Source organism: Belonocnema kinseyi, chromosome 2 (genome assembly GCF_010883055.1).
Source record: "Belonocnema kinseyi isolate 2016_QV_RU_SX_M_011 chromosome 2, B_treatae_v1, whole genome shotgun sequence".
In the NCBI taxonomy this organism is placed as follows: domain Eukaryota; kingdom Metazoa; phylum Arthropoda; class Insecta; order Hymenoptera; family Cynipidae; genus Belonocnema; species Belonocnema kinseyi.
In genome coordinates, this window is record NC_046658.1 from 123,771,826 (window position 1) to 123,786,962 (window position 15,137).

The 15,137-nt window shown below is 26.0% G+C and overlaps 2 protein-coding genes across 2 annotated transcripts in view; one reads left to right on the forward strand and one right to left on the reverse strand.

Annotated features, from left to right (window-relative positions):
- The window catches only part of LOC117182971, a gene marked incomplete at its 3' end in the record, with an annotated part of 26,369 nt that extends 12,692 nt beyond the window's left edge, over window positions 1-13,677 (forward strand). Inside the window, exons 5-14 of the mRNA XM_033376097.1 lie at window positions 2,439-2,600; window positions 2,747-2,914; window positions 5,585-5,763; window positions 5,871-6,097; window positions 9,683-9,825; window positions 9,887-10,087; window positions 10,162-10,287; window positions 10,364-10,509; window positions 13,266-13,470; window positions 13,556-13,677. Of these exons, the coding sequence (XP_033231988.1) occupies window positions 2,439-2,600; window positions 2,747-2,914; window positions 5,585-5,763; window positions 5,871-6,097; window positions 9,683-9,825; window positions 9,887-10,087; window positions 10,162-10,287; window positions 10,364-10,509; window positions 13,266-13,470; window positions 13,556-13,677 (1,679 nt within the window). The remainder of the gene's footprint in view (window positions 1-2,438; window positions 2,601-2,746; window positions 2,915-5,584; window positions 5,764-5,870; window positions 6,098-9,682; window positions 9,826-9,886; window positions 10,088-10,161; window positions 10,288-10,363; window positions 10,510-13,265; window positions 13,471-13,555) is intronic.
- An 84-nt stretch (window positions 13,678-13,761) lies between these two features.
- LOC117168191 (nuclear pore complex protein Nup133) overlaps window positions 13,762-15,137 on the reverse strand; it is a 47,741-nt gene continuing 46,365 nt past the window's right edge. The window contains exon 18 of the mRNA XM_033353652.1: window positions 13,762-13,936. Within this exon, the coding sequence (XP_033209543.1) occupies window positions 13,803-13,936 (134 nt within the window). The 3' untranslated portion in view covers window positions 13,762-13,802. The remainder of the gene's footprint in view (window positions 13,937-15,137) is intronic.

Consider the following 15,137-nt stretch of genomic DNA (forward strand, 5'->3'; position numbering starts at 1 on the left):
CTCATTTATCCACTCAAAATATTTGGTGCATTTTGTTTCAATAGAAAAAAAATTATCCTTAAAAAATGGGGTGGCCCTATAAATATGGGACACACTGTAGACAGCAATATTTTTTCTTCGTATTGGACGAAACACGCGGCAACGTCTGCAGCTTACAGAGCAGGTCTAGATATTTAAAACCGCCAACGCGGTTTTAAATAATTAAAATAAATAACTAAAATAAATCGTTCCTATTATGTAATAAGAAAGAAAAAGGATGTTGATTTTGAATAAAATAGTCTTTTTGTTTGCTGAAATCTCTGGTGACTCTAAATATCTACAAGTTATAATCTCGAGAACGAGGCAATGAAGTATAATTAAACGATTAAAGGAACTTACCTGTAAGTGAAGTTCAATCGTAATTATACGAAGAACCTCGTTCGAAGAGATTATAATCCCTCCAAACAATAACTCACTCACCCACCCAATCTTTTCGAACGATAGAAATTTCAGGAAAAAAAAGCTCTGAAAGAATGAGGATTCGTATGAGTCTTCGTATCATTACGATTGAACTTTACTTACAAGTAAGTTCGTCTAATCGTTTAAATATATTTAACACAGAATATATTGTATTCAAAGTAAACCTATTATATTTCTCCTATCATGACATAATATTTTCTCCTATAATATTTTAAATTTTATAATATTATAATATTAATTATAACATTATATTAAAATATTTCTCCTATAATATTTTCTACGAAAATATATCCTAAACAGAAATAAATAGCAATTATTTGATTCTGAAAATATTCTTATAACATTTTAGACAAAAATTTTACATGGGTCCAATAACATTCTTACATAAAATACATTTTACACTAGGGTGGTTCAAATTTTTTTTATCGAATTTTTATACATGTCACACATTTTCTGCACAATTTGTTATAGCATACGAATCAAAATTTACTTTTTAAATATCACATCATCTATCAGTTCGATAGGATCTCAACAAAAAATGAAAAACCCCTAAGTGATAAATTTGGCTTTGCGAGTATTTCGAGCTAATCATTACTTTTTTGCGGATTTTTAAATACAAATTATTTCTAATGCACAAATTCTACTTTTTACTGGTAATTAGAAGTTTAAATAAATTGTTAACCAATTTATTGTAGTTTGTAGAATCTTACTCTTAGAGTTGGAAAGTCGCGGTTTTTTCCGGATTCCACTTTGCAATAATAGTGAGGTAATAATTCATATAAATTAACAGAAATAATCGTTTAAATTATTTATTATTTTTTTAAATCTTCTCTTTGAATAATTTTAGAAAGTTGTGCCTTTTCTTAAAGTTTTAATTTTTTTCTACTTTTTACGTGGATTGTAACAATGATTAATTAAATTTAACAAAAATAATTTGTAAAGAATGTATTATTATTTATAATAATATTCTCCTAGACTAATGCTAAAAAGTTGCATTTTCTCCCTAACATTTTTCTCTTTTTATCCAGTTTTTAAATAGAGTGAGATACTAATTAATTCAACTGAATAAAAATAATTTTTTAAACAATGTATTATTAATTTTATAATATTCTCTTTGAATAATGTTAGAAAGTTGAGATTTTTTCTGAAATGTTTAAATTTTTGTCCACTTTTCACTTAGAGTGCAACAATGATTAATGAAATTGAAAAAAAAAGAATTTTTAAAAGCATTTATCATTGTTTATAATATTGTCCTAAAATGAGGCTAGAAAGTTGCATTTTTTCTAAAATTTTTTAACTTTTGTCCACTTTACAATTAGAGTGACATAATAATTATTTCAACTAATAACAAATAATTTTTTTAACAATTTATTATTATTTTAAATAATATTCTCTTTGAAGTTGGTAAAGGGGATGGACTAGTCCTGAAATTTTGGATTGATTAGCTAAACCTTTGAAAATTATTTGACTACTGATCCTGGATTTTGGGGCTACGAGAAACTTTGTAAATATTAATGTTAATTCAAACAAAAAGAAGTGTCTCGTCGTCCCAAAATTGGGGGGGGGGGGATTCAAATATTTTTTGTAAGCTTGGTCAATCCTCCTGAAAATTCGACACTATTAGTCCATCCCCTGTTTTAACTTCAAATCTTGTTTTATTACAAAAAACTATATTCATACTAGGTAAAGAGATTGTATAAAAAATTATTCTCGCGCATAGTTATAAACAAAAAGAAATTGTTTAAACAGTTATGTTTGTCAACTAGCAATCATTATTACCTCCCAACGTGAAAATTTGACAAAAAGTGGAAATTTTCAGAATAAAACTGAAGTATCTAGCATTGCTATAGGAGAAGATCGTGTCAGAAACATGTTCAGGACAGGCTCCTCCGAGGTTCCTGTACAGTAATTTTTAAACAAAATTTTATAATTATTCTCGATTATTTCCTAATCCAATAATCAGTTTGTTTATATTCTAGATTTCCCACCTGGCAGTAAAGCCAAGAATTCTGTATATAATGAGGAGGATGTGGATTTTATTATTCCCAAAGATCAAATTGCATTAAAGCGATCGATGTGGGTTCAATCTCTTTCTTCAACCACTACAAAACTCGATAATATTTGGGTTGCGACTCTAGCCAGTATGTTTTTTTATTACTTTTAGGATTATTGAACGTCCTCTTCAAGTAACAAGAGGGCATAAATTATACAAAATTTTTCAATTTTAATATTTTCCAATTATAATTTTTGTTGCAATAAATGAAATAAACCTTTTTTTAAATTTTAGGCGAATTGGCAGAGCTGGTCGTTTATCAAGGTCCAATTGTAGGTTCTGAAATGTCTATTGGAGCCACTGGATTTTGGAATAGCACAATGCGTCCGGCTATATTTTATGTTTCAAATAGACGTGGATTTTTCGATGCAACGAGAGCAGAAATAATTGGCAGCATTGATGGTAATTCGATTTTCAAATCCTTTAAATACTTGCCCCAAAAGGGGGACGTTCAAAAACGACGTGACGCTTTTTTAAATACTCTTGTAACCCTTTCTCGTTCTTCATCACAGATCATCACACAAATCAATTTTCAACTCAGAACTTGTATAGCAAAAAAATGAATTTTCTACCAAGAGGGACGCATTTTCAATCCAAAAACATAAATTTTCAATAAAACAGTTTATTTTTCGAAAAACGGAGAATTTCTGAACAAAATCGTTGAACTTCAAGCAAAAGGGATAACTTAAAAAAAAAGTTGAATTTTTAACCAATGCGCCGAATTTTTAAACAAAACAGATAAAACTTCAAGCAAAAGCATTTTGAAAAAAATAGTTGAATTTTGAAACCCAAAAGATTAATTTTTTAGAAGAGAGTTGCATTTTTTATCCAAAAAGACGCATATTCAACAGAAAGATAAATTTTCGAGCAAAATAGATGACTTTTAAACATAATAGTCGACCGGTTAAAAAAAATTAATTTAAAATAAAAAGCAGTCCAATTTATCCCAGAAGAAAGATTTTTTTATTCAAGAGAGAAAAGGATCTCAAACAATTTGCTGAATTTTCCAGCCAAAAAGGCGAAAGCTCTCTAAACAGTTGAAATATGATTGTTCACAAAAATGTCATTTTTCAAACATATAGTTGAATTTTTTACCCAAATTATAGAATTTTTAATTCATAAAAACGAATTTTCAACAAAAAAATGAATTGCCAAAAAGATTAATTTTCTCCAAAATAGTAGAAGTTTCTATACAAAATTTGAATTTTTAAATGGAATAGTTAAATCTTCAGATCAAAAATCGATTTAAAAAAAACACAAATTTTGCAAAAAAAAATAGTTGAATTTGAATAATGAATTTTGAACAAAGTCGTTAAATTTTCTATCAAGAAATTAAATCTTCTGCAAAGAACGGCAAGTTTACAACAAAATACATCAATTATTAACAAAAAAGTACAATGCACAATGAAAAGTTTAGTAGTTGAATTTCCATCTAATAATTATCAATTTTGAACAAATAATGAAAAAGTTAAATTTTCAGTAAAAAAATTAATTTTTTAATTAAAAAGACGAATTTTCTATAAACCAGTTGAATTTTTTATGAAAAAGTTGAATTTTTAGCACGAAAATATGAATTTGCATCCAAAAAATTAATTTTTAACCGAATAGTTCAATCCTCAACTAATAAAATGAAGGCTTAACGAAATGGTTAAATTTTTTTAACTTTAAACAAGCAGTTAAATTTTCAGTCGAAAAGAGTAATTTTCTATCATGAAGGAAGAATTTACAACAAAATACATAAATTTTTAAACAAAAGTGTATTTTTTATTTAAAACGATCAATTTTGAACCAAAAATAGAATAGTAAGTTTTCAAGTTAAAAAATTAATTTTCAAACAAAAGAAAATAAATTTTCAGCAAAATAATTAAATCTTTAACCAATAAAATTAATGTTCAACAAATTTGTCCGGTATTCAATCAAGTAGTTGAATTTTCAATCAATCTAATTTTCTACTGAGGAAGACCATTTTGCAACAAAATGCACACATTTTTAACTAAATACTTGAATTTTCATCTAAAAAAATCAATTTTCAACAAAAAATGGAATAGGTAAATTTTCATTTAAAAATGTTAATTCCAAACAAAAAATGCATTTTTATTCAAATTGAATGTTTAACAAAGTCGTTCAACTTTCAGTCAATTATGTAGTTGGATTCTCAATCTAAAAGCCTAATTTTCCATTAAAAAAGACGAATTTACAACAAAATACATCAATTTTTAAACAAAGGGTAGAATAGTATATAAAAAATATTCATTTTCAACTAAAAATGGATGACTTAAATTTTCCATTAAAAAAATTTAATTTCCATACAAAATAAAATAAATTTTCAACAAAATAGTTCAACCTCTAATCAATAAAATGAATGCTTATCAAGTAGTTCTACTTTCAACCTTGCAGTTGAATTTGTAATCAAAAAGAGTAATTTTCTACCAAGAAGGTCGAATTTACAACAAAATGCATAATTTTTCAAATAAAAAATAGAACTTTATTTAAGAACATAAATTCTCAACCAAAGATAGAAACATAAAATTATACTTTCAATTATGTTGAATTTTCAACCACAAAAAGGCTTGGTTATATTTTCAGTCTCGAAAATTGATTTTCCATCAAAAAATGAAATTTCACAAAAATAGTTAAATCTTCAAACAAAAGGAAGCAAATTTTAACAAAAATAAACTGATTCTGAATAAAAAATATAATACCCTTATTGATTACCAAGAATTAACTTCTAACGAAAAATAGTATTTGGATTTTTTGTATTGATTTCTGTTAACTCATTGAAAAAATGAGAAAAAGTGGAATTTTCTTGAAAACGGAGAAAAAAGGGGAATTATTTTTAAAAACAGAGAGATTCAGAGGGGAATAGGGAGATAAATGGAAAGTATCTATTTAGATTAATTAAAATTTTTTAAGCAATTTAAAAAATTGTCATTCACATTTATATTTTCTAGGTCACATTCTGAGTAAAACTTCTCCCCCACCTCGAAAATCTTTACAAAACCTGGCAGTGTAGCGTAGTTTTTGAACAACCCCAAATGATTTTTTTTTTAACAAACTATTTTTTTAATGCAGGTCTCGTAATCGCTAAAAATTTGCCAGAATGGTTTAAAAACTTCCAAAGTTTTCGTCTGAGCCAAGTTTTAGAAATGTATTATTCCGATCGAGGATTTGCCTTCGATAAAAATATAAAAGCTTGCCATCGAGGAAAGAATTTTGTTCATATTGCACCGGGGACGGATTTGGAGGAACAGGTCATCATACAAAAAAAATTTATTCGATCAAGCAATATAAAAACAGATTTAAAATTTTATATTCAAAATTTTGATTTTTTTTAATTGATTAATTTTTTTAAATATAGACTCTCGCTGTCTCTAAAATACTGGCTTTTCGAAACGGAAACGTGTACATGACAGATGAAGCTATTCAACGAATGGTCAATTATGCCACAAATACTTTCACACATTATGCGAATAATCACGTTTTTACGGAATTAAATTGTCGCAGAGACAATCCTCAGCCAAGAGTAGAAATGTTTGTCGCATTCGACGGAGCCTGGTCCGAAGATTACACAACTAATTTTTTATCGTGAGTAATTTTTAATCTAATTCAGGGTGGACCGTTTTAATCGAGGAAAAAATGTTGTTTATTTCCCGGAGATTTTCCCAGTTTGCAAAAATTTTTAACGGTCAATGAAATTAAACAATTTAAACTCTTAAAACTGAAAATTTGTTCATTTGTGGTAACCAAGAGACGACTGAAGAATCTCTAACTGGAAAATTCCCGGCAAACATTGTCGGATTATAAAATACCCGAAATGGGAAATTCCCGAATCTAAGTAATTAAAAAAATTATTCTTCAATAAATATTATTTATTTATTAACAATACAATAACACAAATTTTTATCAAATAAATTTTTTTAATGTTTACATTTTTTTTAAATTATTGTTTCCATTTAAAACAACAATAATTTTATGAAAATTGTATCATAACAATAAATTTAAAAACATGCGTGCTTCGAACGAAAAACGAAATGTCTCTCTAAATTTTTTCCAAGGCTCATAATATTTTCCAAACTAACTTTGCGGGATTTAATTCAGCATTGATTTATCTGTAAGTTTTTTAAATATTCTTTTTTCAACTAACAATCCGATTTTTGAGGATATTTTTTTGTATTAAAAAACGTTTTTCTTCAAAATTATTAAAAATAATTATTTGTCCTCTTTCATCTGAAATACCAGCAATCCTCTCAATTTACACTTTGAAAAAACGTTAAAAAGAACAAATTAGCTTCTACCAACTTCATAAAAATGTTAACAAGAAAAATTGATTTCTTCCAATTCAGAAAAAAATTAAAACCCAATATTCCCACCTATCAAACTCGACAAAAGTCTTAAAAATAAAAAAATATCCCTCTTCTAATTTATAAAAAATTAATCAAAATTTCATCCCTTCCGACCATATAAAAATTTTAAAAATAAAATATTTCCCTCTTCTAATACAGAAAAAATTGAAAAAAAAGTTCTCCCCGTCAACTCAGCAAAAATGATAAAAAGGAAATGACTTCTTCAATTCAGAAAAAATTTAAACCAAAATTTCCTCCCTTCCAACTTGATAAAAATCTTCCAAATAAAAAAATGGCCTTTTTGCAATTTAGAAAAAAAATTTTAATCATAGTCTCATCCCTTCCAACCGACCATGGGCGGACCCAGAAAAATATTTCGGAGGGGGGGGGGGGAATATATGTATATCCCATGCATAGCTTAGCGGCGTCTTACTTTAATATAAAATATCAAAAGTTTCGGGGGGGGGGGTTAAACCCCCTAAACACCTCCCCTGGATCTGCCACTGCTTCTGACTCAATAAAAATATTTAAATCAAAATATTTCCCTCTTCCAATTCAGAAAAGATTGAAAAAAAGTTCTCTCCGTCAACTCAGCAAAAATGATTAAAAGGAAATAACTTCTTTTAATTCAGAACAAATTTAAACCAGAACTTCCTGAACTCCAACTCAGTAAAAATCTTTAAAATAAAAAAATGACCCTCTTCCAATTTAGGAAGAAGTTAAAATCAAAAGCTCATCCCTTTCAACCTTAAAAATAAATAGAGCGTCCCTCTTCCAATTCAGAAAAAGTGGTTGAAAATCTAAATTTCTTCTTTTCCAAAACGATAACATTTTAAAAAAAGTTCCTCTTTCAATTCCGAACAAATGTAAACTACAGTTTTTTCTCTTCCAACTCAAAGATAATCTTTAAAATAAAAAATGTTCCTCTTCCAGTTCAGAAAGAAAAGTGAAAATAAATGTTTTCCGTCAACTCAATAAAAATGTTAGAAGAAAAAAATGTCTCTTTCAATTCAGAAAAAGATTTAAAATTAGGAGTTTTCCCCTTAGTTCAATAAAAAAAATTAAAGAAAAAAATGCCTTTTCCAATTCGGAAAAAAACTGAAAACAAAAATTTCCTTCTTTGCAACTCGATAAAAATCTTAAAAACAAAGAATCTCCATCTTCTGATTCGAAAAAAAATCTAAATCGAAATTTCCTCCTTTCCAACACTAAAAATACTAAAAAGAATAGATTGCCTCCTCCAATTTGAAAAATAAAGAAATAATAAAAAATTTGGACTCTTCCAACCATATAAAAATAAAAAAATAAAATAAATTTCCCTCTTCCAATTCAGAAAAAATTGATGCCCGATATTTCCTACCTTCAAAATCAATACAAATGTTAGGTAAAAAATATTCAGGTAAACACAATAAAAATGTTAAAAAGAAAAATATAGCCTCTAAGAATTCAGAAAAAAAAAATAAAATTTCATTCCTCCCAAATAAATGAGAATGTAAAAAATAAAAAAAATGTTCCTCTTCTAATTCGGAACAAAATTAAATAACAAAATTTCTTCCCTTTCTTTTAAAATTAGAATCGTGAAATTAAAACCTTTTTTATATGAATCATTTTAAGTTAAATTATTATAATTTTAAGTTATTTCGTATTAATAATTATTAAATTGTTATACATACATTACAGTTCAATATGCTGAGTTAAAGATTAAAAATTTGTTAAATGGAACAATTGAAATTGTAAAGTTCAAAGTTTAAATTAAGCAATCTGAAATTTTAATGATACAAGTCTTTCTATTTCGAACAATTATGTTTCAAATTGTTTAGTTTTGAATATTTATAAATTATAAATGCTCATTTCAAATGGACAATCTAATATTGCTAAATATTGATAAATTTTTTTTTTCTAATAAAAATTTTTTAAATTAAGACTGTGACGAGTGGGTCACGTGACTAGATTCCTACCATACCGACACTTTCTTTATTTCCCAATTTATTTTCACACGAAGCGCCGCATCAAGTTGAAAATTGGGGATGATAAATAAGAAGCACTAAGGAAGGTGGATCTGGTAATGGATTCTAATAATTATAAAAAAAGTATAAAAAAATTATTTATAAAAAAACTTTTAAAATAATTATACAAATTTAAGACCAAAACCACCTTTCTTAGTGATATTCATTTATTATCCCAAATTTTCAACTCGATCTGGCGCTTTTTGTGAAAATAAGTTGGGAAATACAAAAAGTATCGGTAAGGTAGGAATCTGGTAACGTGACCCACGCATAAAATGGCCTTAAAAGGGTTCAAAATTGAATATTTTATACCGAAGCAATATTTTGAATAAAACCATTTAAATATGCATCTCTATATTTGAAATTATATTTCAAAACGGTCTATATACTTTCAATTGGACGTTTAAATTTGCTTAACTCTTTCGATTTTCAGCGTTATAATCTTTAAATTGTTTGATTTTGAACAGATTCAAAATCATCTTGTAAAATCCATTTTTGTTCCATTTTTAACACTCAAATTACAATTCAGTTTTAAAAATCACTAATTAATTTATATTTACAATTGTTCAACTTGAAATATTTTAAATCCAAAACCTTAAAATTTAAACGCTTTTCATTGTTTAAGTCTTCAAGAATTAATTTTGGATTGATTTTGTTTTCCAAAAATTGTAAACTTCCTGAGGGATCCCTGTCTCTAAAATTCCCAGGCATTTCGCGGCTTTCTGGTCCAGTGGCCACCCCGTAATTAGTATTAATTATATATTTATTACATATTAAATATTCATAATATTATTTACATAATGTTAATTATTTTTGTACAGAGTTTTAATAGACGATGTCGACGTTTCAATGTTCGGTTCTAAAATGGGATTGATACACGGATCAACTGGCGAATGGTTACTTAATCTTACAAATAGTCCAGCTTCAATCCACGAGAATTTGAAAAACTTACAAAAAATTGAATGTAAGTGTTATTAATAATCCCTCATCTTGATTGACTTTTCTCATTTCTAACTTTATCTCAGGGCCAGTCAAATTTAATTACACGGCAGTGCTTCAATCTTTTTCTAAATATTTGGCAAACGCCTGGAAAGAAAATGAAGAAAAATGCAAAATCGGAAATATTGGCCAGGCTCTAGTTTTACTTATACCTCGAGCTCGACTAAGTGAAAAGGAAGAGGAATCAGCTTTAAATTTAATCAAAGAAATAAAATTAAAACACCCTGGTAAAAAAATTCTCAAAAACCAGATTAATAAAATTTTAATTAGATGAAAACTTTTAATTCTTCTATTTTTACAGAAATTTATTTCTTGTATTTTATCTCGGAAAGGAATACGGATCTATTTAAAAAGTTTTTAATTTCGGATGAAGATCGTTTAATTCGAAGTTCTTATATTGGGGATATTTCTAGAATTCTTCTGGAAGGTATTTATAAAAGTTATAAAATTTGTATGCTAATCAATTTGATTATGAAATTTAATTTTAATATTTTTTCTTCAAGTTCCTGTAAGTTTAAGACCAGTGTACTGCAAAATTAATACCGTAGGAGTAAAAACACAAATGGAAGATTATATTACTCCCCAAGAATCGATCACCTACAAATTACATTCACAATGGAGATCTAATACGAAGAAAATTACACTATCGGTATGTTGAATCAACTTTGATAATATTTTTTAATAAAAAAAAAAGGATATCTATCTTACCTGGAAACTCGGGAAAACCTGAAATTGTCAGGAAATTTTTATATACCTGGAGAATCCTGTAAATATCGGGGAATTTTTTTAAAAGCCATGGATTTTTTTTTGAGGGTGCGCTTAATTTTTTTTAAATTGCAAATATGAAATTGAATAGAAATAATTATTTGTTTGTAAAAATAGCTTTCTATTATTGTTTTCAACTATTTTCTTGAAACTTAGATTCTTTTCAAAATAATTTTTTTAACTGAAAATTGAACTATTCTATTTTTGATTTAAGCTGGTATTTTTCAGTTGAAAAGTCAACTACTTATTTGAAAACTGACATTTGTTTAGCTGAAATTTTAACTATTTGGGAGAAATTTCACCCTTTTGTTTGAAAATCCCAAATTTTTTTTGAAATTTTTTTCTCCCTTGACTGCAAAATTTTTTGGTTGAAATATTAGCTACTACATTTTTAGTTCAGACTTCATCGTTTTATAAATGAATATTTAATAACTTGGTTGAAAGTTAAACTCTTCTGTTAAAGGTTAAATTTTTTTAGTTGAAAATTCATCATTTTAATTGAAAATTCGTCGTTTTGTTAAAAAATGAGCTAATTTGTTGAAAATGACTTTTTTCTTTGGCTGAGAATTAGTTTTTTCTTACTAAAATTTTAAACTATTTTAGTTGAAACTTTAACTTTTTTGTAAAAATCAAATTCTATAAACTGAAAATTGTACTATTCCAATGGAAAATACCATCATTTTATCATTTTTATTTCAATCATAATGTTTTAACTAAACACCTAACTATTCAATTTTTTATAGAAATAATCTTCTTGGTTGAAAATTCAATTCTTTTAGTGGAAGATTAATCAGTTTAGTTCCAAAATTCATAAGTTTGCTTGAAAATTAGTTGTTTTTAAAAATAAAAATTTAAATATTTAATTTATGGTTAAAAATTGATCTTTTTTAGTTCAAAATTCAACTTTATGGTTTAAAAGTTGTACATTTAGTGGACAATTCTACTATTTCGTAAAAAAAAAATATGAAAAATAATCTTCTTTGAAAATTCGTCTTTTTTGGTAGAAATTAATCTTCTTGGTTGAAAATGAATCTTTCTGGTTGAAAATTCAATTATTTTTTAAAATAAAAATTCATCACTTTCTTTGAAAATGTATCTATTTCTTGAAGATTAGTTTTTTTTTACTCTGAAAATATAACTATTCGAATTGAATATTCCATCATTTTAGTTCAAAATTCGTCTTTTTGGTTGTAAAATTATTTTTTAAACTAAAAATTTAACTATTTCATTTTTGGTTGACAATTTACCTTTCTTAGTTCAAATTTCATGTATTTTCTTCAAAATTCGTCTTTGCGATAATTATTAATCTTCGTAATTGAAAATACATCTTTTTGGTTTGAAATTCAACCATAGCGTTGAAAAATGCTAGTTTTTGTTAGAAAATTAATATTTTTGTTTAAGAATTTATCTTCTGTTTTGAAAATTCATCTTTTACTTAAAAATTAAAGTATTCCAATTAAATATTTATAATTTTAGTTGAAAATTCATATTTTTGGTTGTAAATAAAAATGCGCTGTTCAAATTCATCACATTTGTTGAAAATTGATCTTCTAAACTGAAAATTGTACGATTTCATTTTAGGTTGAAAATTGGTTTTGCTTAGTTCAAGAATCAACTATTTCATTGGAAATTCATGCCTTTTGTTGAAAAATCCTCTTCTTTGGCAAAAAATGAATCTTTTTGGTTCAAATTCAAGTATTCCAGTTATTTGATTTATTTTACCCATAATTTTAGTTGAAAATTATATTTTTTTGTTAATAAAAATACTTGGTTGAAAGTTAAACTCTTTGTTAAAGATTCATCATTTTCGTTTAAAATTTGTCTTTTTTCTGGTTAAAAAGTTATTTTCTTAATTGAAAATTGAACTATTTCATTTTTGGATGATAATTTTTTTTGTGGATCCAAATTTAACTATTTCGTTGAAAATTCGGGTCTTTTGTTGAAAAATCATCTCTGTTGGTAGAAAATTCATCTTATTGTTCAAAAATTAATCTCCTTGATTAAAAATTCATCATTTTAGTCGAAAATTCAATTTAGTTGAAAAAAATCTTTTGTTAAAAATGCATCACTCTGGTTGCAAATTTGTTTGTTATTTTTCTTGAAAATTAAATTTTTTAACTGAAAATTGAACTATTTTATTTTTGATTGAAAATTGACCTTCTTTAGTTAAGAATTCAACTATTTTTTGGATTAAAAATTCATCAGTTTGGTTAATAATTTTTTTGGTTTGAAATTCAATATTTTTACATGAAAAAGTAGAGACAATTTCAATGAATCATTACTTATATTTTTAGTATTATTTAATTATTTCATTAATGTTTGATGTTAATATATTAAAGAATATTTTTAAATATAATTTGTCAAAGATTTCTAAATTAACCATATTAACTGAACACCTAGAAACTAAAGAAAACATTATTTGCAATAAACTCGCGAAACTATATACATATTGCGAGTGAATTATCTAAAAAAATCGGAAATATTTTAATGACTTTTTTGAAAAATTATACCTGAAAAAAAATTGAGATACCTGTAAAAAACCTGGAATTGTTAGAGATTTTTTCCCAGGATTTCACTATATACCTCGTAAAAAATATATTTTCTAAAATATGTTATAAACTAGAACTTTTAAAAATTTAGATCCATGGAGTAGGATACGGAACAATGGAAATTTGTACCTGGACAAAGTGGAAAATCAACGAAGCCCAGAAAGGTTTTTACTGTCAACCCATGACTGGCTTCGAAGATATTAAATTCCTAGACTTCTCAAAATGTTCAAAAAAGAAAAAATGCCCTGATCTTTATTATCAAGTACAAAAAGTGAAATCCTTAACGAAATGCGCTGGTAAGTTTAATTTTATGTCCAAAAAGGCAATTAATCTCATTAAACTATTTTCATTTTTGGATAAATTTCTGGTCCTTTCTTTCAGAAATGGACTGCAAATCGCCCGACCAAGTGCGATACATACTCCGAATTGAAAACTCGCATTATTCTCACTCTCAAAAAATCCAGCCTCAATTGAATCTATTAGTTTCTACTTTATTATTTTACTTAATTATAAGCTCTAATTTTTCTATGAATTAAATCAAAACAACTTGATGAAAAAATGACGATTTATTGAAAAACCTGATAAATTCCATAAAAAACCGTTTTTGTTTTAAATAATTAATTAATATTTAATAATTATGATAAGCGTATTCGTAAACTAACTTAATAAGATACTGGAAATTACTAGAAGCGGCGAGATCCCCCAGTTCTTGTTCTGCGAGAAGTAAGTCGACTGATGGGAGGAAGTCCTCGACTTTGTTTCCTTAAAAATAATTTTAAAAATTATATTAAATTTTTTTTTAATATAATTTTTTTACTGAACCCGAGGAATTAACCACTCTTGAAATCTTTTTAGAACTTTAAAATCTTTGTCAGGCCTTGGACTTACTTTATTAATCTAAAATAGTGTAAATAGTGTCAAATTAAAAAATATATTGTCAAGATAGTATCATAAAATTTTTCAAATCTAAAAAAAATCTTTGCTTGTTAAAATTTGATTCACGATTGAATTATTTTGTTGCTAACTGAACCATTTTTTTTAAAATACATACTTCTTTGGTTGAAAATTCGTATTTGTGGCGTTAATATTCAACAATTCGATTGAACTTGTTTTTCTTTCTAGGCTAAATAATTTTTTTTACTTAAAAATTCAACTTTTTTGTTAAACATTTATATTTTTGACTTAAAAATTCATCCCTTTATGTAGTAACTTCATCTTTCTTTTTTGTTAAAAATGTCTAGATATAAATTGATCTGTTTCATTTAAAAATTCAATTTTTTGTTGATAATTCACATTTTTAAGTTGATAATTTAACTGTTTTGTAGAACATTTGTAGTTTTTGCTCGAAAATTTAACAATTATTAAAAAATTAATCTTTTTGGTTAAGTATTACATTTAGTATTACTACTTTCTTCAAAGCTCATTTTTTGGTCGAAGATTCATAATTTTAGTCGAAAACTCTTTTTTTTTTAAATTCACATTTTTATGTTGAAGATGTAAACGTTTTGTAGAAAATTAGTAGTTTCGGTTCGAAAATTAAATAGTTGTTAAAAAATCGTATTTTTTAGTGCAAAATTAATCTTTTTCTTCAAAATTCAAGTTTTTCGTTAAAAATGATAAGCATTTTGTTGAAAATTGAACTGATTTATTGTAAATAAACTTTTTTTTTGTTAATTTATATTCTTAAGTTAAAAAGTCAACTTTTTTTCTGAACATTCATCTTTTTGGTTTAAAAATTCATCCCTTTCTGTAGGAACTTCACCTTTTGCATTAAAAATGCCTGTATATAAAATAATATATTCAAATCAAAAACTCAATTTTTTTGTTGAAAATTCGAATTTTTTGGTTGAAAATTTATTTGTACAAACTTCGCAATTTTGGCTCAAAATAAAATAATTGTTAAAAAATCGTCTTTTTTATTTTTTATTTTTAGTAGAAAACTAATATTTTGGGTTGAAAATTC